The 22,207-nt window shown below is 47.1% G+C and overlaps 1 protein-coding gene across 1 annotated transcript; it reads left to right on the forward strand.

Annotated features, from left to right (window-relative positions):
* Positions 1–8,944: 8,944 nt before the first annotated feature.
* Positions 8,945–12,648, forward strand: LYZL6 (lysozyme like 6). Its single transcript, XM_037070177.1, has 4 exons — positions 8,945–9,159; positions 10,033–10,191; positions 11,200–11,278; positions 12,447–12,648. The coding sequence occupies exons 1-4, from the start codon at positions 9,021–9,023 to the stop codon at positions 12,514–12,516; spliced, it is 447 nt and encodes a 148-aa protein (XP_036926072.1). The 5' UTR covers positions 8,945–9,020; the 3' UTR covers positions 12,517–12,648.
* Positions 12,649–22,207: the final 9,559 nt, after the last annotated feature.

Below are 22,207 nucleotides of genomic sequence, written 5' to 3' on the forward strand. Positions count from 1 at the left end.
GCCCAACTCAGACCCGCGCTAGGCCCCGCCTACACCCAGCAGCCCAATGCTGGGATGCCTCCTCAAATCCCGCCCCTCGCGAGAACCGCCCCCAACAGGCTGGTTTCTTACTGCTGACCCCAGGGCCCTGCCCGCACCCCTTGGGCGGACCTTTAGCCGGAGGAGCGGAGGCGGAAGCTGCTCCGCGAAACGCCGAGCAAGGCACGGGGTCAGAGGTCGAAGGTCAGCTAGGGCTAAAGCTGGGAATAATTAGCTGATGCTCTCTTCTCGGTGTACCCTACTCGCCGAAGTACCCAGCCATGCTCCTAGAAATAGCTTTGCTCCTAGAAATAGGTTTGTCAAATCTCCTTTCTACAATTTCACCATTAACGACTCAACTTAGAGCTGCACTCAGGGACAAAACAGCTGCCAACTTAACTTTCTTCAGAAGTCCACCTTATCGGCCCAGACTTGCCAAGGGACATGGTCTATCCCAGATCCGATTCAGCTCTGTTAAGGGTTGACCAAGCCAAGCGACAATTTCTTTTTTCTTTTTCATTTAATGATTTTTATTTATTTTTAGAGATAGGGGAAGGCAGAGAGAAAGAGAGGGAGAGAAACATCCATGTGTGGTTGCCTCTCACTTGCCCCCTACTGGGGACCTGGCCTGCAACCCAGGCATGTGCCCTGACTGGGAATCAGCCTCACCACCCTTTGGTTTGCAGGCGGGGAATCAGTGAACTGAGCCACACCAGCCAGGGCCCAGGCCCTGACGATTCCAAATATGACGATTTCTTATTTCATATATTAATGTGTCCCTGCTTCACTTTCAGGAAGCTGAGTACTTTACTCCACAGGAAGTGTTTCTAGGAGAAGGAATTTTGTGGAGAAAACTCCCTGAAGTTCAATTAACAAGATCTTTCTCTAGGATTTATAGCACCTACTTTTCAAATATTAAATACCTTTTCAGATGAGATCGGGCGCGTTCAGGGTGGTATGGCCGTAGACTAAATACCTTTTCAAAAACCACTGTCCTATATCAGAAGTTATTCAAAATAAAGTGCTTCAGCTATGCCCAGTGGCCTATCCTCTTAGTGGTCTGGGTTTCTCGCCATGATATATGCCAGTGCTTCTTAAACTTTAATAAGCATAAGAAACATCTGGGGCTCTTGTCAGAAATGCAGATTATGACTCAGTAGGCCTACACTCTGGGGTAGGGCTCAAGGTCCTGCATTGATAACAAGCTCCCATTGCTCTTAGGTTGAACATCATAGTCCCTCCCATGGAATATAAGATTTCTACAGGGCCTGGCTTCTGCTTACCTCCTTCCATTCATTTTAAATCACTGTCTTTGGCTCTCTAAGGGTCAGTCCAGAAATCCTCTTGACAATTTCGCAACTGCTAAGCCCCTTCCCACCTCAGAACCTCTCTGCCTCCAACTCTTGCTTAACTTTTCTCCTCTCTCTATCACTGTAAGTGCCAGGCTTGCTGGCTTCCAAGTTTCTGTACTGCACCACACTGCCTTGGCTGTCTCTTCCCTACTCTACCTCGAAAGGTGGAGGTTCCCCAGTTGATTTGTTTGAATGTGGCAGCCAAGTTTGATAACCATTATTTTAAAAACAGTGATTCTCAACATTGACTTTGGAATACCCTAGAAAGAATTTTTAATGCTGGTGGTGAAGGTGGCCACGGAAGGGGTTGAAGCGGAGAAGGGAGGGGTTGGAAGGAGGGGGACTGGATAGTAACTGGAAGGGGACATTTGAGGCCTTCTGGGGTTGTAATAACATCTGTCATTTATTGATCTGGGTGCTGGTTATTTAGATGTACTAATTTTATGTGCAAAATCATCGAGCTGTATATTTATGATTTGTGTACTTTTCTATATGCATGTCAATCTACAGCTAACATTTTTTAAATCATCTTTTTTGAAGTAAACAAAAAAAGCCGTTGTCATCGGCCACTTCACTGCCTCCTGGGGAAAGGCCCTGTACTTGTCCTCTTGGGGATGCTTTTCAAGCAGCTGTTGGTCTTTGAGTCTGTGCCTGTCCTTAACAATGTGCACACCTGCTTTCTCACCCTGACACTTCTTCCTGGGCTGATGCCATGGATAGCTACAAAATCCCTACTGTAGCTGCAGTAGCAGGTACTCACCAACAGTCAAGCCCTGCGGCGAGCCTCTGCAACCGCTCTCTCCCCACAGCCAAGCCCCTGGACCTAGGGCAGCAGAAATGTAAACAGCTTCAGCCTTGCACCTGGGCCCAGGCTGATTCTGGTACTGACCTCTGTCTTGATTAACTGCATTCACAGTTTAGCCTCTTGCCTAACACACCGAGAGGGCTCAATATTGTCAGCAATCATTCTTATTGAATGGCTTCCACTGTAGCATCCCAGTAAGTGCTCCACCATCACCTCCCCGCCCCTATGTAAACCTTCCCTCTCCCATAGGAAAAGTACCTTTCCAACGTTCCATTCTTTAGCCAGGTTGGCTAAGTCTGTGATGTTGCAATGTCTGGTAATGGACAGTTGCTTTGTTTTAAAACAGTGGGGTTTCCGGCAAGGTGGAAGGTCAATACAGAGAGTGCTCCCAGCCTGGGAGGTCTTCTAGAGGCACTTAGAGAATCACGTCTCCTGATAACATCTCCAGCTACTCTCTACGTTGGCCCTGCAAATTAGGGCATGACTGCTGCCCCACTGGAGGCAGGATGCCCCTTTAAAATTTATGGTAGCACAGTGAGGACACTTAGTGTTAAGGAACCAACAAGGTGGAATCGGGAAATAAAGAGACCACACCCCAAATTCCTGCTCTACCACAGTGTAAAACGGAGATACTGACTCCCACCTCCCCAGCTCTTGAACATAGAGAGAATTCTATGTTGGTGCCCGCAACCCCAGCTTCCTGTGCATAAGCTGCTTCTGCCCTCTAGTGGCCACTGGGTAAATTGCACAACGAGTTGGGCTGAAGATGGGGATGAGGGAGATTTCCCCCACTTCTGAATCTACCTGATGCTGGAGTTCTCAACCTTGACAGACCTAAAACTCCCCTTTTCATGAGCTGTTATCAACTTTATGATTTCATAAACTTGATACGTTAATGTCATCTTTATGGTTTTAGAAAACTTTAATTCCAGATTTTAATTTAACTTAATTACTCTGTGTGTGTGTGTGTGTGTGTTTCATTGATTTGGTTTTGGATTTTAATTGTACCAGAGTGTGGAGCCTATAGAATCCCTCCTTTGGTGGGGGAGGGGGATAGTTGAGGTATTATTTGTAGACTAGTTTATATTCAATGTGTAAAGTATTTGAAAAGGTATACATTCTGTGGGGTAAAGTATAAGCTTGATAACAAAGCCAAAAATTCACAGTGGTATTAATCTGTAGTTTGGATATGTGTAAATGGTGACTGTCCTTTCATGTATTTCTCTGGGGTGTAGGATACCTGTCGGATCCACATGCTCACCTTTTTCAGCGCTGGTGTCTGTCCCAGTATAAGTCACTGATCTTGAGCATCCATATTCCCTCCTCTTTTGTCTCATTGTTTCCCATATGTCTTTCTGCTCTGCATTTGGGGAACTTCTCAAAGGTGCGACTGCACCCTTGGCTGAGTTTTCTGCGCAACGATCCTGCTCCCTTCTGCCAGCAGGGCAGATTTCATCTGTCACTGGTTTTAGTTCTTCGTGTTCTGCATTTCCACAGGCTGTGTCATTTGGGGGTTTCCTCATATTTTATTGAAAACTGAAAGCAGACATTTCCTCACATTTTTCTCAGTTTTCTATAGCAATTTATTTCCAGAAGCAGACTTTTTCACTCTCATCTTGCGTACTGGCAGGGGAATCCCCTCCCTGGGCCCTGTACTTGAAAGTACTTGAAAGTCCCCCTCATACAAAATGATTAAATTTGTTAAGGACCACAGATGCCTCTGTCACACAGGATCTGGCGCACAGTCCTGGCGCAGCGTGACCTAACCCTGAACATCCACTCTCTTGACTAATAATGCTCAAGGCCCAGGGAGGTTCTTCACATCTTACCCTGAAATCCATGGGGGAGAAAAAATGCCTCTACGGGTTTAATGAAAGCTTAACGGGGCCCCTGCTGGGTAGGGGAAGCTTAACTTCCCCTACTCTCGGGAAGTGCAAAGAAGCTTTGAGCAGAAAAGTACCATTTGGGTAACTTGTCGGAGGTTTCCTCTCAGATGACAACAGGTGTGACTACAACGAAAAAGCACTTTATAGGAATGCTGAGTGTACAATTTCTTGTTTTTGTGTTCTTTTTTAGAAACATTTTATTTATTTATTTTCAGAGAAAGGAGAGGGGAAGGAGAGAGGGAGAGAAATATCAATGTGTGGTTGCCTCTCATGTGTCCCCCACTGGGAATTGGCCTGCAACCCAGGCATGTGCCCTGACTGGGAATCGAACCGCGATCCTTTGCTTCACAGGCCCGTGCTCAATCCACTGAGCTATGCCAGCCAGGGCTGTTTTTGTGTTCTTGTTAGTGGTTCTGGAGGTGCACGTGAATTAATACAGTATTTGCCTCAGTTGTAAATGGAAGATAAGGGCATTTGCATGATATTATTTAAATCACATTACGCATTACTCTTAAACTTGTCTGTATGTCTAGACTTCAGACATAACATGATACAGATTCTTCACATTGGCACACAGACAGACACTGAATGCTAGAATTATGAATCTTAACATTTGTGCTTAAAGAGTTACTTAAGCTTTAGCCCTCATTTCCAAAGACCTTAGTGATAATAGTCAGCACTGTGAGCAGATTTCTGTTCTTGTGTTATTTTCAGTGCTTGAACCTATGCAGTAGTTGTAATGACAAATATTTAAATGACTATTTTTGATGTCATACTCTGATTTTCCCTTTCCCCCTTACTTTTGTTACCCAGATACTTTGAGGCAGAAACTTAACATCAAATAAAAGATTCCTTTCTTTTCCACTGAACTCCATTTTTGGAGACTTGCCTGGTAGGTGGCAAGCAGTAGGACCTCCCCAACTGGGTGGGTTCAGTAACAGCACCCCAAGGATGCCTTCCTCCTAGGAATCTACCTCCATTCAAGCTCCCACTGGCTTCACACCCCAAGAAGCAATGTGCTGCTTCCTACTGGGAGAAGTCTGCAGTCCTTGGCATAGGGCAGCACTGCCCACTGAGACAGCACTTCCTTTTTTTAAAAGTATGTTTTATTGATTATGCAATTGCAGTTGTCCCTTTTTCTCCCTTTATCCTCCTATGCCCTGCAGCCTTCACCGCCAGCATTCCCCCTGCCCCTCTTCAGTTTATGTCCATGGGTCATACATACAAGTTCTTTGGCTTCTCCCTCTCCTATACTGTTCTTAACTGCCCATCTATTTTGTACCTACATATTTATGCTTCTTATTCCCTGTACCTTTTCCTCATTCTCCCCCAACCCCCTCCCTGCTGATAACCCTCCATGTGATCTCCATTTCTGAGATTTCTGCTCCTATTCTAGTTGTTTGCTTAGTTTGTTTTTGTTTTCTTAGGTTTGGTTGTTGGTATTGTTGGTAGTTGTGAGTTTGTTGTCATTTTACTGTTCATAGTTTTGATCTTCTTCTTCTTAGGTAAGTCCCTTTAACATTCCATATAATAAGGGCTTGGTGTTGAGGAACTTTTGTAACTTTACCTTCTGGGAAGCACTTTATCTGCCCTTCCATTCTAAATGAAAGCTTTGCTGGATAGAGCAATCTTGGCTGTAGGTCCTTGCCTTTCATGACTTGGAATACTTCTTTCCAGTCCCTTCTTGCCTACAAGGTTTCTTTGGAGAAATCAGCTGATTTCTCTTATGGGAACTCCTTTGTAGGTAACTTTCTTCTTTTCTCTTGCTGCTTTTAAGATTCTCGCCTTATGTTTAATCTTGGATAATTTAATTATGAGGTGTATTGGTGTGTTCCTCCTTGGGTCCAACTTCTTTGGGACTCTTCTGAGGTTCCTGGACTTTCTAGAAGTCTAGTTCCTTCACCAGATTGGGGAAGTTCTCCTTTATTATTTGTTCAAATAAGTTTTCCATTTTTTGCTCTTCCTCTTCTCCTTCTGGCAGACCTATGATTCAGGTTTTGGAACATTTAAAGTTGTCCCAGTGGTTCCTAAGACTCTCCTCATTTTTTTGAACTATTGTCTCTTCATTCGTTCTGGTTGGATATTTATTTCTTCCTTCTGTTCCAAATCGTTGATTTTAGTCCCAGTTTCTGTCCCTTCGCTGTTGTTTCCCTGTATATATATATTTTATTTCACTTTTATTTAGCTTTTAGTGAAGGCTATCTTCACTTTTTCCTCTATTTTGTGACTATACTCAACCATTTCTGTGAGCATCCTGATTACCAGTGTATTGAATTCTACATCTGGTAGGTTGGCTGTCTCCTTGTCACTTAGTTCTTTTCCTGGATTTCTTGACCTGTTCTTTCATTTGAGCCATTTCTTTGTCTCAGCACACCTGTTATATTGAAAGGGGCGGAGCCTTAGGCATTCACCAGGGTGGGGCAACCCACCTTGCTGGGTTGTAGTGCTGTGTTTGGAGAGGTATGAGAGAGAGAACAATACCACTTGCTTGGCTCTCACCCCATTTTTAGTGACTTCCCCCCACTACCCACAAGCAAATTGGGCCCTTCTGTTGCTGATTCCCATGTGGGTGAGCTTGTGTATGTTCTAGGACCCTGTGGATCCCCCCAACAAACTCTCCTATGAAGCTGGGAGTTTCTCCTGCCACCACAACCCCATAGATTTTTACAGCCAGGGGATTTGAGGCTTTCGTTTCCTGAGGTGGAACCTGGGTTGTGTTCTCTGTCTTGCTCTGCAGGTGTTTTTCCTGGCTTATCTGCACGTGAATGTGGGACTACCCAGTCCACCTGGTCTACTACCTTGCTGCACATCCTCTCCACCCTGCTGCCTGTTCCTGCCTCTCCTACTGGTCTGAATGAATGTTTCTTCTTTAACTTCTTGGTTGTCAGACTTCCATACAGTTTGACTTTCTGGCAGTTCTAGTGGTTTTTGTTTTTTAAAAGATTTTATTTATTTATTTTTAGAGATTGAGGGGAAAGGAGAAAGAAAGAGAGGGAGAGAAACATTGATGAGCAAGAGATACATTGATCATTTGCCTCTTGCACACCCCCAACTGGGGACTTGGCTCACAACTCAGGCAAGTGCCCTGCCTGGGAATCGAACCAGTGACCTTTCAGCTTGCAGGCTAGCACTCAATCCACTGAGCTACACCAGCCAGGGCTGTTTTTGGTTTTTAAACAAGTTGTTTTGTTTGCGGGAGGAAGCAAAGTGTATCTACCTATGCCTCCATCTTGGCCAGAGGTTCCTGAAGTCAGAAAGTGCTTCCTACTTTCTTTTTGTCAGATCCTGCCATCTTGTTTCAGGTGGTAGAGTGTCTGCCAATAACAAAACTTCCTCTTACCTCCTATTTGCTCCAGTTGGTGGAAATACCTTCCAGACTTCCTTGGTGACTAATGATACTGAGACGTGCAGCCTTCATGGGGAGGTGACAGGGAGTCAGGTCATCATGCCATAAAGGGTTAACCCCATCTAGAGTCAGTTAAGCCGACTCTACTAGGCAGTGCTCTTTGGGCTGCAGGTGACAGAAACCCAACTCTAACTTTTTTTTCCCAAGAAGGGACATTCATTGAACTGCAGGATTGTGGTAAAGACAAGTGTGTGTTTAGAAATGGTGGACGCTGGGACTGGACTCTGCTTCCCCCTCAGGGAGGCTTGTCCTCTCAGACGAGCTGCTCTGCTTAGTTTCAGTTCAGACTACACTGTCACGTGGAGGACAGAGCCCTGTGACTCGCAGCCCCACTTAAACCCCATGGGGAATGGAGCTCTCCCCCAAGGCAGTCCTGTGCCCAGAAGGGGAGGGAGGCGGGCAGAACAACCGGTCCTCTCTACCCTGTTCCACCCAGTGGTCTTCATCACAGTTGTCACCTATCCTGCCAAGCCTGCCTGCCATTTCTGCCTGCAGCTGCAATAGGCCTCAAGACACAGTCAGTTTGCAAGGTTATGACCAGAGTATTTCCAGGAGAGTGATGACATCACAGAACAGGGGTTCCAGAAGGCAGGGTGGGGTGGGGTGTGGCCCAGCGCTCCCACCTTCCTTAGAACAGAAAGAGCTCTGGGTTGGGTGGGTCTAGAGTACAGTTCATGAAAAGGAAGAGGCTCCTACCCAAACAGCTTTGTTCTACAGGTTCTAGCAGAAATCCCTGGGCCGCCTGGGACCTGGGATCAGAGAGGAGTAGGAGAGAGGTAAGCTGCAGAGGTAGGAATGCACTTGCCAGAACCATGGTCTTCCCCAACGGGACTCCAAGAGTGGACTTCATTGCTCCCCAAGGCTCAGTGACACCTGTCTCAGAAGGAACCTACTGAGTCAGGGCAGGGTAGGGTTAGGTACTAAAAAAGTATCTGTTGTTTGTCTGAAATTCTAATGTAACTGGGCATCCTGTTACTTTATTTGCTAAATCTGGCAACTCTAGGGTGGGAGAGAGAAACTGAAGAACAGTTTCACACTCAGGGTGGTGTGGAGTGGGTCTTAGAAGACGGTTCAAAAGGTCTTGGGGGGAGACATGGCCATCGGGGGGGCCACCTTGTCCAACCAGAAACTGCTGAATGCCTGACTCATGGAGCTGGTGGATGGAGAGACTGAGGCCCTTGCCCTCAGGAACACAGACCTAGAGTAAAGGGAAAGATGCACACACACAATGCACACACCACTACGGACAGAAATAGCCCCACTCTTTGTTTTCGTGGCACTGGCTGTTTTGAAGAATATAGGCTGGTTTATATTCTAGATGTTCTCTCTGTTTGGCTTCGGCTTTGGTATTTCCACGGGATTAGATACATCCCTAGCCGGAACACTACTGAATAAGAGAGAAGAGGCTGGCAACAGCCAGGTGGGGAGCAGTGAGTGAGCAAGGACATTTGGCTGCCCCTTCCAGATTCCTCAAATTGTCAGAGAAGACCAGCAGGGAGACCCTGAGACCCTGAGCACCGCAAGCCCTCCGTCGCGCCTGCTCCCCTCGGAGGATGATGAGGGCATTACTCGTGTCCTTGGTCAGCTGCCTTGTTGCCATTAATCAGGCTGGCCTCATCAACCGCTGTGATTTGGCCAAGGTGCTGCATGAGGAGGAACTGGATGCATTTGAGGGCTACTCCCTGAGTGACTGTGAGTACCATTTCCTCCCACCCCACCCCCATTTTGCCTCTCCTGGTCATGCCCTAAGTGGCCATCTTTCTTTCTCTCTTTTGTCTATGAAAGTCAAATTCAAAAAAGCAGCCATCTCCAAGAAACCTTTCCCAACATTCCATATACATTCAACAATTATTATGTGCCAGGAAATACTTTAGATGCTGGGGATATAAATAAAGCCCCTTCCCTCAAAGTGTTCACAGTCCAGGGAAAAGCTGAGCAATCAACAAACACAAAACTATATAAAGCACTTCCTGGTGGGGATAAGTGCTAAGCAGAAGACTAAAGCAGGGTGAGTGATGAGTGATACTGTTCTAGAAAGGGAAGTCATGGAAGGCTCTTTGAGGAGGTTACATGGAGCAGTTCTGGTCACCAAAATGTCCAGGGGGAGAGCATTCCAGGCAGAGGGACCTGCCACTGCAAAGGTTTCGTCCGATCGCATGTTAAGGACACCTCCATTTTTGCCTAGAATTTGTGCACGCCTGTCTCACAACACTTCCTTCTTTCAACTTGCTTTGTGGGGTTTTTTTTAGGTACATAACTTCATTCTCGTGTTATAGGTCCTTTGAAGGCAGCACTTGCATTTGACCCAAATAAATGCCCCTCGCGGGGCTTTGTACAGTTCCTGGCACACAGCAGATGATTATTAGCAAGGGCCCGAAGCACGGATGGACAGATGAATGGTCAGGCTGGTGGGTGGGTGACGGACCGAAGGATGAGAGGAGAAGCTAGAGGGTGTGTCTAGCCTACCAGCTCCACCTAGCCTCTTAGACCGTGTTCCTCTCTTTTGATTTCTCATTTCTCTTTCTCTTTCCTCTTCCTTCTCCCTCGGTGTGGCCCCCCCCCAAGGGCTGTGCCTGGCTTTTGTGGAAAGCAACTTCAACATATCAAAGGTAAATGAAAACACGGATGGCAGCTTTGACTATGGCATCTTCCAGATCAACAGCCGCTACTGGTGCAATGACCATCAGAGTCACTCGGAAAACATTTGCCACGTGGACTGTCAAGGTCTGTCCAGGGCCCCAAGGTGGGAGGGCGGGGAGAGATGCCCAAGCTCTACTCACCAGACTTCTCTTTCCACTCCCAGTCCGACAACGCCCCCGGAGGGATGGCTCGGGGAATACGGGGCTTCTTGGCTGAGTGGGTCTGACTAGCGGCTTTAATGGCCGCCCAGTTGGGAGATTCTCGGGCATCCTCGAACATGAGCCAGAAAAACCCCACACAGCCTGCCTCAGTAGAGCAGCCAACATGTATTGACAGCATATTATGTATTTAGCACTTTACATGCCAGACTGGTGGTCCTGGGGTCTCAGCTCTAATTAATAAGTGGTACTATCTTTGGCTAATGATTTGACCAAAGGCCAAGGACAAACTCCCCATTTCAGAACTGGCCCAGGAGACTCCACAGGGCCTGACTCTGCCCCTTACCTTCCCTTTTGTATTTTTTTTAAGATTTTATTTATTTATCTTTAGAGGGGAAGGGAAGGAGAGAAGGAGAGAAATATCAATGTACGGTTGCCTCTCGTGAGTCCCCTGCTGGGAACTGGCCTGCAACCCAGGCATGTGCCCTGACTGGGAATCGTGTGGTTCGCAGGCCCGCGCTCAATCCACTGAGCTACACCAGCCAGGGCCCCTTTTGTATTCTGATCAATGTCCCTGGAGCTTCACCTGAAGAGCCTCACTAGGCAGGATTTGCCCTTGGTCTCTGTGCTGCCTGTTTCAGCATTTCCTTTCCCTAGAAACTCCCAAACATTGGGTGAACCACCATCTACTCTGGCTAAAAACCATGGCAGTAAACAGGCCCAGACCTCAGTCCTACTGCCTCTAGCCTTGGCCACCCCTGACCTCCAGCAGCCATTGCAGGGATATCTAAGAGGGCCTCTGGAAGGGAGGCCTTGCCTAGACTGGAAGTACTCAGGCCCCAGGAGGCACAGGTTCGGGCAGGGAGAGCAAGTGTCTGCCTCAGTTGTCGGGACTGTCCCCTGCCCTTACAGGTATTCTCTTTCACCTTTTCAGAGCTGCTGAGCCCTAATCTCCTCTCAACCATCAACTGTGCAAAAAAGATTGTGTCCGGAGCAGGGGGGATGAAGAACTGGTGAGGAGGACCCTGTGGGACTCAGCCAGCAGGCAGAGCCCCAGGAAGGATGTGGGAGGGAGAATAGGCCTGGATCAGATGCTCTCTGCAGTCAGAAGCGTGTGGGGTAACGGCGGGGCTTGGAATTCTGACTTGAAGACCTGGGATCTGGCTCTTTCTCTGATATTATACGAAGCAAAAGTCTTTTGGTTATAGTAACAAAACAATTCGAGCTGGCCGGAGGGAGAGTTGATCTGAGAGGACATGGTGTCTCACTGAGCCCACACAAGGGGCACAGCTGGGCCTCAGGAAGAGTGGAAGTTGAACTGGAGACTTTCCCTGGCAGGGTTCTGCTTCGCCATTCCTCCGCAGACCAGCTCTCTCTGCTCCACAGTCCACAAGACACCACGGCCGCCCAAGTTTATGGTCTAACATCGTAAGCAACCACTGAGACTGGCTAAGCTCAGTCCCAGTCTAAGGGCCTGGGACAGAGAATCTGACTGGTTCAGCTTGGACCCCGTATCCCCACTTGGTTCCATCAGCTGGAGGCATGGGAACAATGAGAGCAATACTATCGCAGCTACCACAGGGCTCCTCTCTCCGTGGTCGGCAGCAGCATTTTCTATAAACATGTGTTGCTCATCAGCTGGGCAGTCGCCCCCAAAGCTGTCAGCTTACCAACACTGGATGTTGGGATGAATGCTTAACTTTTATGAGCTTTAAACTGGATATATAGATAATGTAAATGGCTGCCTCTGCAGACAACTGTGAGGATGGAAGGAGTTAGTGCCTTGCATACTCTAAAAACACCTTGCAAAAGAAGGGACATAACTATTAGGGCCGAGCCTTTCTTGAGGGAGAGTCAACAGTTGCACCTGGGGAAAAAAACATATATATATGTTTATATATATATTTATATATATATGTAACTCTTGGCCCCATAAACCTGTGTTCTCCCTCTGAAGAGGGAGATAAGGATTTGAAAATATCAAAGCACACTGACTGGGGTAAAGTGCAAATGCTGTGGACAAGAGAAACTTAAAGGAAGAATCAGAGGGGCCAGAGGAAGATAGATGAGAGGGCTAGGAGTGAAGCTGCTCTGCGTGGAAGACTCGCTGAGAGCTGGGTCGTGTGTGTGGAGAAGCAGCTACTATGTGGGAAGCAAGAACCAGTCTTTTCCTCTCCGCAGGGCAGCCTGGAGGATGCACTGTGCAGACCGGCCACTCTCCTACTGGATGACAGGATGTCACCTGGAGTAACACAGAGTGCAGGCCTGCTGTGGAGTCGTTCCACGACTCCTCGCCTCGCTGGAAATTCTTCCTTCCCTCTTCTCTTGCCTCCACTTCATGTTATTTTCGTCCCTTCCCAGTTACAATTAAAACTGACCAGAGTCCCAGGAATAAACGGTTTTCTAGGGTTCCTGACTGTTATTTGTAAACCAAGAGGACCACAATGGAGATGTTTCTATAAAACATTCCTTGTGGAAAGAATGTGTTAGTTTATTCATCATTAGTTCCACATATATGCGAGTACCAAATGTAGTAGGGGTATGCTTGGTACAAGAAGAAGGAAGCTAAAACATAACTATTGTTCTTGAGGTGTTCGTAATCTAGGTGGAGAGAGACAGACACACAGGAACAATGGATACATGGATGAAGGGACGCATAAATGGATACAATGGCTAATGAAATGGATAATAAAATCTATAGTTACTTGTTTGAAACAGTATCAGGACCCCAGTAATTCCTCCAAAGTCAACTATTTTTGAAGTAAAGAAAAGGCTCAGAAGTAGGTAATGGATGGGGCTAAGGGTCAGGTACACCAAGGCAGAGAAAGTAGTGGTGCAATGGGGCCACTGACTTGGAGGTCCTTTGGGAGATGGGCTAGAATCTAGATTTTTAAAAAATATATTTTATTGATCATGCTGTTCCAGTTGTCCCATTCCCCCCTTCATTCCCCTCCACCCTGCACACCCACTCCCACCCACATTCCCTGCCTTCAGTTCATGTCCACGTGTCTTAAGTTCTTTAGCTTCTACATTTCCCCTACTATTCTTGCCCTCCCCCTGTCTATTTTCTACCTATCATCTCTGCTACTTAGTTTCTGTACCTTTTCCCCCTCTCTCCTCTTCCCACTCCCCTGTTACTAACCCTCCATGTGATCTCCATTTCTGTGGTTCTGTTCCCGTTCTAGTTGTTTGCTTAGTTTTTGTTTTATGTGTGGTTGTTAATGATTGTGAGTTTGCTGTCATTTTACTATTCATATTTCTTATCTTCTGTTTCTTAGATAAGTCCCTTCAACACTACATATAATAAAGGCTTGGTGATGATGAACCCTTTGAACTTGACCTTATCTGAGAAGCACTTTATCTGTCCTTCCATTCTAAATGAAAGCTTTGCTGGATACAGCAATCTTGGATGTAGGTCCTTGTCTTTCATGACTTGGAATACTTCTTTTCAGCCTCTTCTTGCCTGTAAGGTGTCTTTTGAGAAATCAGCTCAGTCTGATGGGAACTCCTTTGTAGGTTACTGTCTCTTTATCTCTTGCTGCCTCTAGGATTCTCTCCTTCATTTTTATCTTGGCTAATGTAATTATGATGTGCCTTGATGTGTTCCTCCTTGGGTCTAATGTCTTTGGGACTCTCTGAGCTTCCTGGACTTCCTGGAAATCTATTTCCTTCACCAGATTGGGGAAGTTCTCCTTTATTATTTGTTCAAATACCTTTTCCACTTGTTGCTCTTGCTCTTCCTCTTCTCCTTCTGGTACCCCTATAATCCAGATGTTGGAACATTTAAAGATGTCCTGGAGGTTCCTAACCCTCTCCCCATTTTTTTTGAATTCTTGTTTCTTCATTCTTTTCTGTTCGGTTGTTTCTTCTTCTTTTTGGTCCACTCCATTGATTTGAGTCCCAGTTTTCTTCCCATCGCTATTGGTTTCCTGTGCATTTTCCTCTATTTCACTTAGTGTAGCCTTCATTTTTTCATCTAATTTGTGACCAAATTCAACCAGTTCTGTGAGCATCCTGATCACCAGTATTTTGAACTGTCCATCTGAAAGGTTGGCTATCTGTTGGTTGCTTAGAATTATTGGCTCTGGGGCTTTGAGCTATTCTTGAGCCATAATGTTTTGGCCTCTTCCAGCCTGTTACATATGAGGGGTGGAGCCTTAGGTGTTCACCTGGGGCAAGCCAGTTGCTGGGTTGTGACACAGTATGGGGGGAGGGGTCCAAGAGGGAACAATGGCACTTGCTCCACTCTCTCGGGAATTTCAGTCCCCTCCGTCACTTCTCACAAGCAAATTGGGCCTGTCTGGTGCTGATTCCCTGGTGGGTGTGCTTGTGTGCATTCTAGGACCCTGTGGGTCTCTCCAATGAACTCTCCTGTGAGGCTGCGAGTTTCTCTCTGCACCTCAACCCCCACAGTTGTTTTCAATCAGTGTTTTGAGGCTTTATTTCCTGGCACTGGGACCCTGGGTTGTGTGGTTTGTCTCGTTCCTCAGTTTCACCTGGTTTATTTGCATGCGAATGTGGGACTGGCACCTGGTCAGCCAGCTCACTTCACACTCGCCCCCTCACTGGGTCTGCCTGTTGCCAGCCCGCACCTGGTGTCTGCCAGCGGCCGCCTGCGCACCCAGGGTCTGCCCGCTGCGGTCTTGGACGCCTGGGATGCCTTGTGGGCCCGGTGCCACTGCTTTTTCTGCACTCACTGCCCGACTCTGCCTGGCCTACCAGTCCGGATGAATGTGTCTATTTTAACTCCTTGGTTGACTGACTTCTATACAGTTAAATTTTCTGCCAGTTCTGGTTGTTTTTTTTTTTGTTTGTTTGTTTCTAAATTATTGTTGTCCTTATTCTGGTTGTGCAAGGAGGCACAGTATGCCTACCTATGCCTCCATCTTGGCCGGAAGCTAGAATCGAGATTTTAAAAGGCTTTTCTCGGTAGAATCCGATTTGTTTGGAAGGTGCTGATGTGGAGGAGAGCTTGCTAAGGACCACGTGAAGACTGTTATCTTAGAGCACTCAGGTCCCGACTTCTGAGTCTTAACTGCTTCTGCTTTAAAATGAGATTTGACTCTGCAACGGTTCCCAAACTTTTGACATTTCACAGGAAAATATAAAAAAAAAAGTTAAGACCATGATAAGATTTCCAACTTTTTATTTTAATGCCCAAGTAAGAGTATTAATCAAAACAAATATCCTCTGTTAGCATCTCTTTATAAATTAATTTTTAGCATCAAAATGGAAGGTAGGTCATATTTGTAGATACTAAAATGGAATAGATTTTGTTTTATACTTTTTTATTTGATCATAGTGTTCTTTGTTCATTTTTCTGAGGACTGGTAAAAACTTCATCACAGCCCAGCAGGGTTATTGTTTACAAACCTCAGTACACCTGCTCTGTAAGGTCCTTTCTGCTTCTGACATCCTAGGATTAAAATCAGGATTTTTAGGACCCACTTTCCCTGTGAGTGCAGTACTCTGCAAAACAGCCCACCGTCAGGACACCTAGGACAGCCCTGCTCAGGGGGGCCCAATGTCCGTGCCCTGCTAGGGCCAACAGTTTGATTTTTCCAAATTTATCTCTCCCCCTCACCCTGCGTCCCAATCTCCCACATCATCCAACCCCACAAACACACATCCACAATCCACCAGAATTGTGTAGGAAAATCATGGAACTCTTTTAAGGATTTCATGCTAGACTGTCAGTGACTTAATGAGTTACACCTTGATTTGCTTATTTAAAACTCATGAATACACTCACTTAGGACTGGATCTTTAGTGGTCATTTCTCACAGAGTTGGAAAATCTAAAATTTTTAAGTTCAGTAGGCAGCGCTCAAACTACGTAGAACTCTGGTCTTTGAGGGGAGTGAAGATGAAGCCGGCTCTCTAAAGATGTCTGTACCCTCTGATCTTTTGGACTCTACCCTTAAAATACACATTTTCCCTTCCCTCTCACCTCCCCCAACCCAGTGAACAAGTATATAGAGTACACTGTTTAGACAGATATTTAATAATATTTCCTATCAGGTTTTAAAGCTATTTGCAAGCGTTATTCAACTACTTCTACTTTTAAATACATCAAGAACTTCTAAATGTCTAGAAAGGCTAGATATTTCATATAAGAACTTATCTACTATGCACACAGCACAGTTAAGACTGCACACACATAACAATAGTTATAATCTGAGGTATCTTCTAAGTAGGACCACATTGGCCTCTCTCCTTTCTCTCTACCACCAATCCAGTGGACAAGTACAGACAGGTATGAGTAATACTTAGACATGGTGGAACAGATTCATATCCAAAAGTCCTTTTATGACGCAGACCCAGGCTCATGAGGTCTGCAGCATTACAGATTAGAGAAGACGAATTCACACAGACTACTGAGTCCTGTGGAGGAAAAGGCACAGCCACTTTCTCAAGAGTAGAACACACTGACCCTTGCCTTGACAAGCTTTTATTGCTTTTCTGGGCGCATTACACTGAGGGCGGGGTCCTCATTTACTATGCACAGGTTCTTTTTACAGAAAATGAAGAAAAGAATGTTGCTAATTACTTCAAAGAGAAGGATGTTGCAGACCAATGGAAAAGTGGTTGGACCGTTACGCTCCGTACTGGGGAGGTTTAGCATAGACTTTAGGAAGTTACTTTAGAGATATGCAGTAAACATTTGCTGCCTCAATTCAGGGCAAGGGAGTTTTAGCAAAAAGCAAGTCTCATAGCAGTCTAGGTACATTGCAGGCCTGATTCCCCATGGGAGAACCTATCCATGGGCGTGGGTCCTGTGCATTGAACCTCGCTTTCCACTGGCCTTTCTGAGTGGGAGCTGGGCCCATGCCACGCAAAATGGTCTCCTATAATTTTACAGATGACAAACTTCCCTATGAATTTCACCACAAAGTGTACAAAATGTGCCAATTTTACTAATTACTTTGTGAAACACTGGCAACGTCTTCAACATTTAGAAAGACTAGATGTTGTAAATGAGACTCATTTGTCTTTTATGTATACTATATACACAGTTAAGTAAAACAAAATGCATGAACACGAGGGACAACAGTTAGTCTTGCCTCACTGGGAAACGCACCATCATGTGGCTCTTTGCATTTTCTTCTCCTTCGACTCACTGCACAAATACAATGTGTTCTGTTCAAAGGGATGGTTTGGCCATTCCTTAGATAACTTTGTTTGATGTGAACCTTAACAAGATAGTTACTAAAATGCCTTTTTACTACCTCTTCTTTTATCAGACACTTCAAAACATGTACAGAGATATTTCAAGAAAGTACTTAGCCTGGTCAACTAGTACGCAGTAGTGAGGAATGACATGCACTCACAAAACAATGGCTGTAATATGAAAATATCCTCTAAATGTGGCCAGCCTGGCACAGAACCTCTTGTCCTTCCTCCTCAAGGCCTTCTGCCCCATGTCCTCTGACCCACTGAACGAACGTGGACGCGTTGCTCCTGATGCCGCACGTTGTTTCTAGAGCTAGTCTGACAACTCCATTTCAAAAGGTCATTTCCAGAAGACATGCCTTTTGATTTTTTTTAAGAAAATGGGCATTTGCAAGATGTGTGATTTCCTAACTCTACTTTATCCTACATCAGCAACCTCTTTACATCTAGAAGGCCTGGATGTAGCAAAGTTTTCTTCAGCAGGTTTTGGGGGAAGTGGAGAGCAGCTTTTTCATATTATATATACAACCCTTCTATAAGCGGCCAGTCAACCTTCCCACAGGGTGGTGGGCACTTCGTATTAGTGAAATGGGGTACGGTATTCTGCCATTTCTCTTTTCTGAAATGAACATCTATAGTAGAAGTGGTCCGATGGCCTGCTAATCATTCCACCCATGGTTGACTGGGGCTCTGCTTACCTTTCATCCGGTTAAGGCCTTTGTTCACTGTTGTCAGGATGAGGTAAGGTCTAGTTCACCCGGGACAGAGGAGTGGCCCCAGGTGCCCCATACACATGGCTCTAAGGCCTGAGTGTGGGCAAGCGTGTGTCCACATAGACCTGCCTTCTCCTGCCCTTGAAGGCCCTAACTCACCTTCCAATGGCCGCCCTCTCTGACGCTCAAAGGCAGCATGTCCTTGGTGCCTTGGTGGGGACTTTGTTAGGCCCTGCAGGGTTGGGCCTGGAGACCCAGAGGTCCACAGGTTGTGTGGGCTTGGAGAGGCCACCAGCATCAGGTGGTGGAGGTGGGGGCAGAGGTTCACAGCCTGGGCCTGGCCAGTGGGCAACTGCAGGGAGGGCTCTGGGTCTCTGCAGGACAGAGCCTGCTGCCTGTCCCCAAGACCCCCAGGTCATTGGCCAGCCAGAGGCCAGAGGGCCTGGGGTGGCCTGGAGGAGAAGCTTAAAATACACTTGGATAGAGAAGCGATGAACTCTGGGACATTGGGGAGGTGAACTAGAGGCAGAGACCCTCAGGGAGTAGGTGGGGCTGGGGGGAGGTGGGATGCCCAGCTGGCCCTGTCCCTCTCACTACTCCCTCCCCCCTTTTTCCCCATTACATTTTATTTATTAATACATCTTAGATCCTGTACTTCTGTCGAAAGGTACTCACATTTGGAGGAAAATATAAATGGAAGTATCAATCAACAATATTTTGCAGAGCCCTGGCTGGTGTAGCTCAGTGGATTGAGCGCGGGCCTGCGAACCACACAATCGCGGTTCGATTCCCAGTCAGGGCACATGCCTGGGTTGCAGGCTGGTTCCCTGCAGGCCAACTCCCAGCAGGGGACGCACGAAAGGCAACCATACATTGATGTTTCTCTCCCTCTCTCCTTTCCCCCTCTAAAGATAAATAAATAAAAATAAAAAAAAACAACAAAAAACACAATATTTTGCAGAATCTTTCTGAAATGACCCAGAGGTGACCATCGAATGTTGTTCACTGGTCCCAGTATAGAAACTCTGACTTTCTGGAATTACAGTAACATTCAGTGTAGCCATATGCTGAGGGGCCCCCAAATCTAGTGAGACACTGAAGAGTCATAGATGGCCTTGTCTGGCTGCAAAGCTTCTGCTTCATGTCAAGTTCTCCCTTAAACTGTCAGTACAGCAGATAAGGCAATGGTACAGCTAGGGTACAAAGGAGTTAGCTCCAAGGCAAGAAGTCACCCGCTCATAGATTAAAGAGAAAAAATTTGGTTCTTAACACGTGCACTGGACACCAAAATTGCAAATACAATAATAATCTCCCTGAGCGCCACCCTGATACAGAGAATAGTGAAGCTTCTCCAAGTCTGTTTCCTTATCCATAAATGGGGTTAATAATGCCTCCCTCGATGGTAGGTATATTAAATGAGATAATGGATGCACATAATCACTGTCTTTTAGAAAGCAAGCAAGCAAGCAAACAAAACCCCCCAACTCCTCAAATCTCACTGCACCAAGGAAGTCAGTCCATGGCTCACTTGTCAGACCAACTATGGAGCAGGAGCCAAAGACAACATGGTGGCCAGGAGAATGGCCCAATTTGGACTCAGGGAAAATGTCCTGAGAACCAAACCCAGGAGGACATCTGACGTGGAAGCCGAGGAAAGGGATACAGGGTGGCCAGATGAAACAGAGGAGGGTTTACTCTCTCACCCCATATTTATGTCTCACTGCTCCCTCGTGGTTGGGAGGAGCAAGAACGCAGGCACGTTCTGTAGAAGTAAGAAAATTCTAGGGCGCTCAAGCGTGTGCCTTGAATGTGCAGGGTATGGAAAAGGATTTTTGGGATATTGGTAGAGTCCCGCCAAATCTATCTCTCAGTACACCCAGGATGAAGGGAGAGAGGGCCCGGGTAGGATTCTGAGCCGGTGAAGAACCAAAGCCCAACGCCACGTGAGCTCCGCCACCCAAGGCAAGAAGGCAGCTGCGTGCTTAGCGCACTGGCGCGCAAACTGGCTCATGTGTTCAGACTGCACCGCACGATGAACAGGCACAGGGAAAGACAACCCCTTGCTTTTCGGATAGAGCCATTATTTTCTGCGACAAACTCTCCTCTTGTTTTCATTTTGTTTTGCTTGGCTGTGACTATCTTGAGCGAAATAGGCGCGCTCGGCCAAGCAGAACCCAGACTTCTCTACCCTCATCTTCCCCCGGCCACCTACCTCTCGCCTTAGCTTCCTGCCCGCCTCACTGGTCTCAGCCAACCCTTGCTAAGCTGCGTCCCATACGTCACGAGTTTCTAGGCAGATCAGGAAGCTCCTCGGGTCAGGAGCGTCCTCGAGCGCCCCCGCCTGGAGGTGCCTAGCAGCGCGCCCCAACGGTCTCGGCGCGTGGCGGTGCCCGAGAGCGTCTCAGGTGAGCCCCACGGCGCGGCGGGCTGCTGGGCCGGCCGAGCGACCCGAGGAGCGGCGGGAGGAGTGAGGAGCGGCCCTCAGTGAGGATTTAGGTTTTGTTTTGTTTGCTTGGGTTCATGCCGGTGTCTCCTCCCGGATTTTTTTGTGGAATCTAGAGATCTGGCGTCGTGGGGAACGTCGCCTCCTCACACTTTTTTCCCAGGGGGTTGGAAATTCTAACAGGTACTCATTATCTTTTTTTCCACATTAAAAAAAAAAGTTTTAAATGCCACGCCCCTTTTAAGGCCTTCATGGCCTGCGGGGGCTGAGAGCGTGAGAGCCATTTTGTCCGCCCAGGAGAGCGGAAGCTCCCCTCAGTGGACTGGCGGCTCCAAGCCCTGCATCCAGACGATGGACACAGTGCTCCCACAGCAGTTGTGAAAGTCCTGCTCGTTTGTTGGTTCGTTCGTAGCTGCCGAGCTCCCACGTGTTCGGGTGCTTGGGATCCGTCAGGGCGAAAACCCGAGGTCCCTGCCCTCGTGGGCCTGCCGTCCCGGGCGGCGGGTAGACCGCAGTGACGGGCCTAAGGACTGGATGCGAACGTGTTAGGACTGCGGGGATGGACAGCAGGGGCATCGCTTACGGGTGTGCTGTGGTGTGGCGCGACATCGGGGTTAGGGGTGGGGGGCGGCCCTCATTGACGAGACACACTGACCTGGGTGAAGGAGTGTTCAGGGATGAGGCCAACTCCAGGAAGGAAGGGAGGGGGAGAAAGCGCGAGCACAAAGGCGGGAATGTGTCTCACGTGTGTCCGAGAAATTGCAAGGGGCCCTGGAATATGAATGAATGGTGAGAATCCTACCCTGGGACGAGTCCCGCTCAGGCTGCACAGCCAAACGCAATCCTATTGCGCCTCAGTGTCTGCGGCCTTCCCCTCGCCCTACCACTCTCCCTGGCTGGAGTATAGGTCTAGAAACTTAGAGAGCATGAAACGAAGGAAACCTCCCCCACCCAATTTTCTTTTTTTAAAAAAATATTTTATTTGTCTTTAGAGGGGAAGGGAAGGAGAGAGGAAGAGAAACATCAATGTATGGTTGCTTCTCCTGCATCCCCTGCTGGGAACTGGCCTGCAACCCAGGCATGTGCCCTGACTGGGAATCGAATCTCCATAGTCTGGTTTGCAGGCCTGTGCTCAATCCACTGAGCTACACCAGCCAGGGCTCCAATTTTCTTGTACCTATTTATGTGGCATGGATGCCTACTGGTGACAGCCATGGGGAAAACCAACTAGCTTGGCTTACAGTGGTCAGAGATGGGAAATCTTTTTTTTTTTTTTTTTTCCCTAGAGCTCCTAAGGCTCTAGGAGCAGAATGTAATCTATGAGATAAATTCACAAGATTGGCTTTGCAGAGAAAGGTGACATCAGCAAGTTAAGTGGAGACAAATAAAATACAAGGAGCTCTTGCATTAACCTCCATTCGGAATTGTTTGTGACAATGTGGGGCCCTCGAAACACAGATTATATGGACTCTTTGAATATATAGAAGCAGTGAAGTACTTAGAACGTTGCTCAGCAGTTATGATGCTTGGGTTTGAATTCTGGCTCCACCTCTTAATTAGTTGTGTGATTTGGGATAAGTTACTTCATCTCTCGTAGCCTCCATCTAATCTGTA

The sequence above is a fragment of the Sturnira hondurensis genome, unplaced genomic scaffold, assembly GCF_014824575.4.
Source record: "Sturnira hondurensis isolate 20B ecotype Veracruz unplaced genomic scaffold, ASM1482457v3 Scaffold0018728, whole genome shotgun sequence".
In the NCBI taxonomy this organism is placed as follows: Eukaryota; Metazoa; Chordata; class Mammalia; order Chiroptera; family Phyllostomidae; genus Sturnira; species Sturnira hondurensis.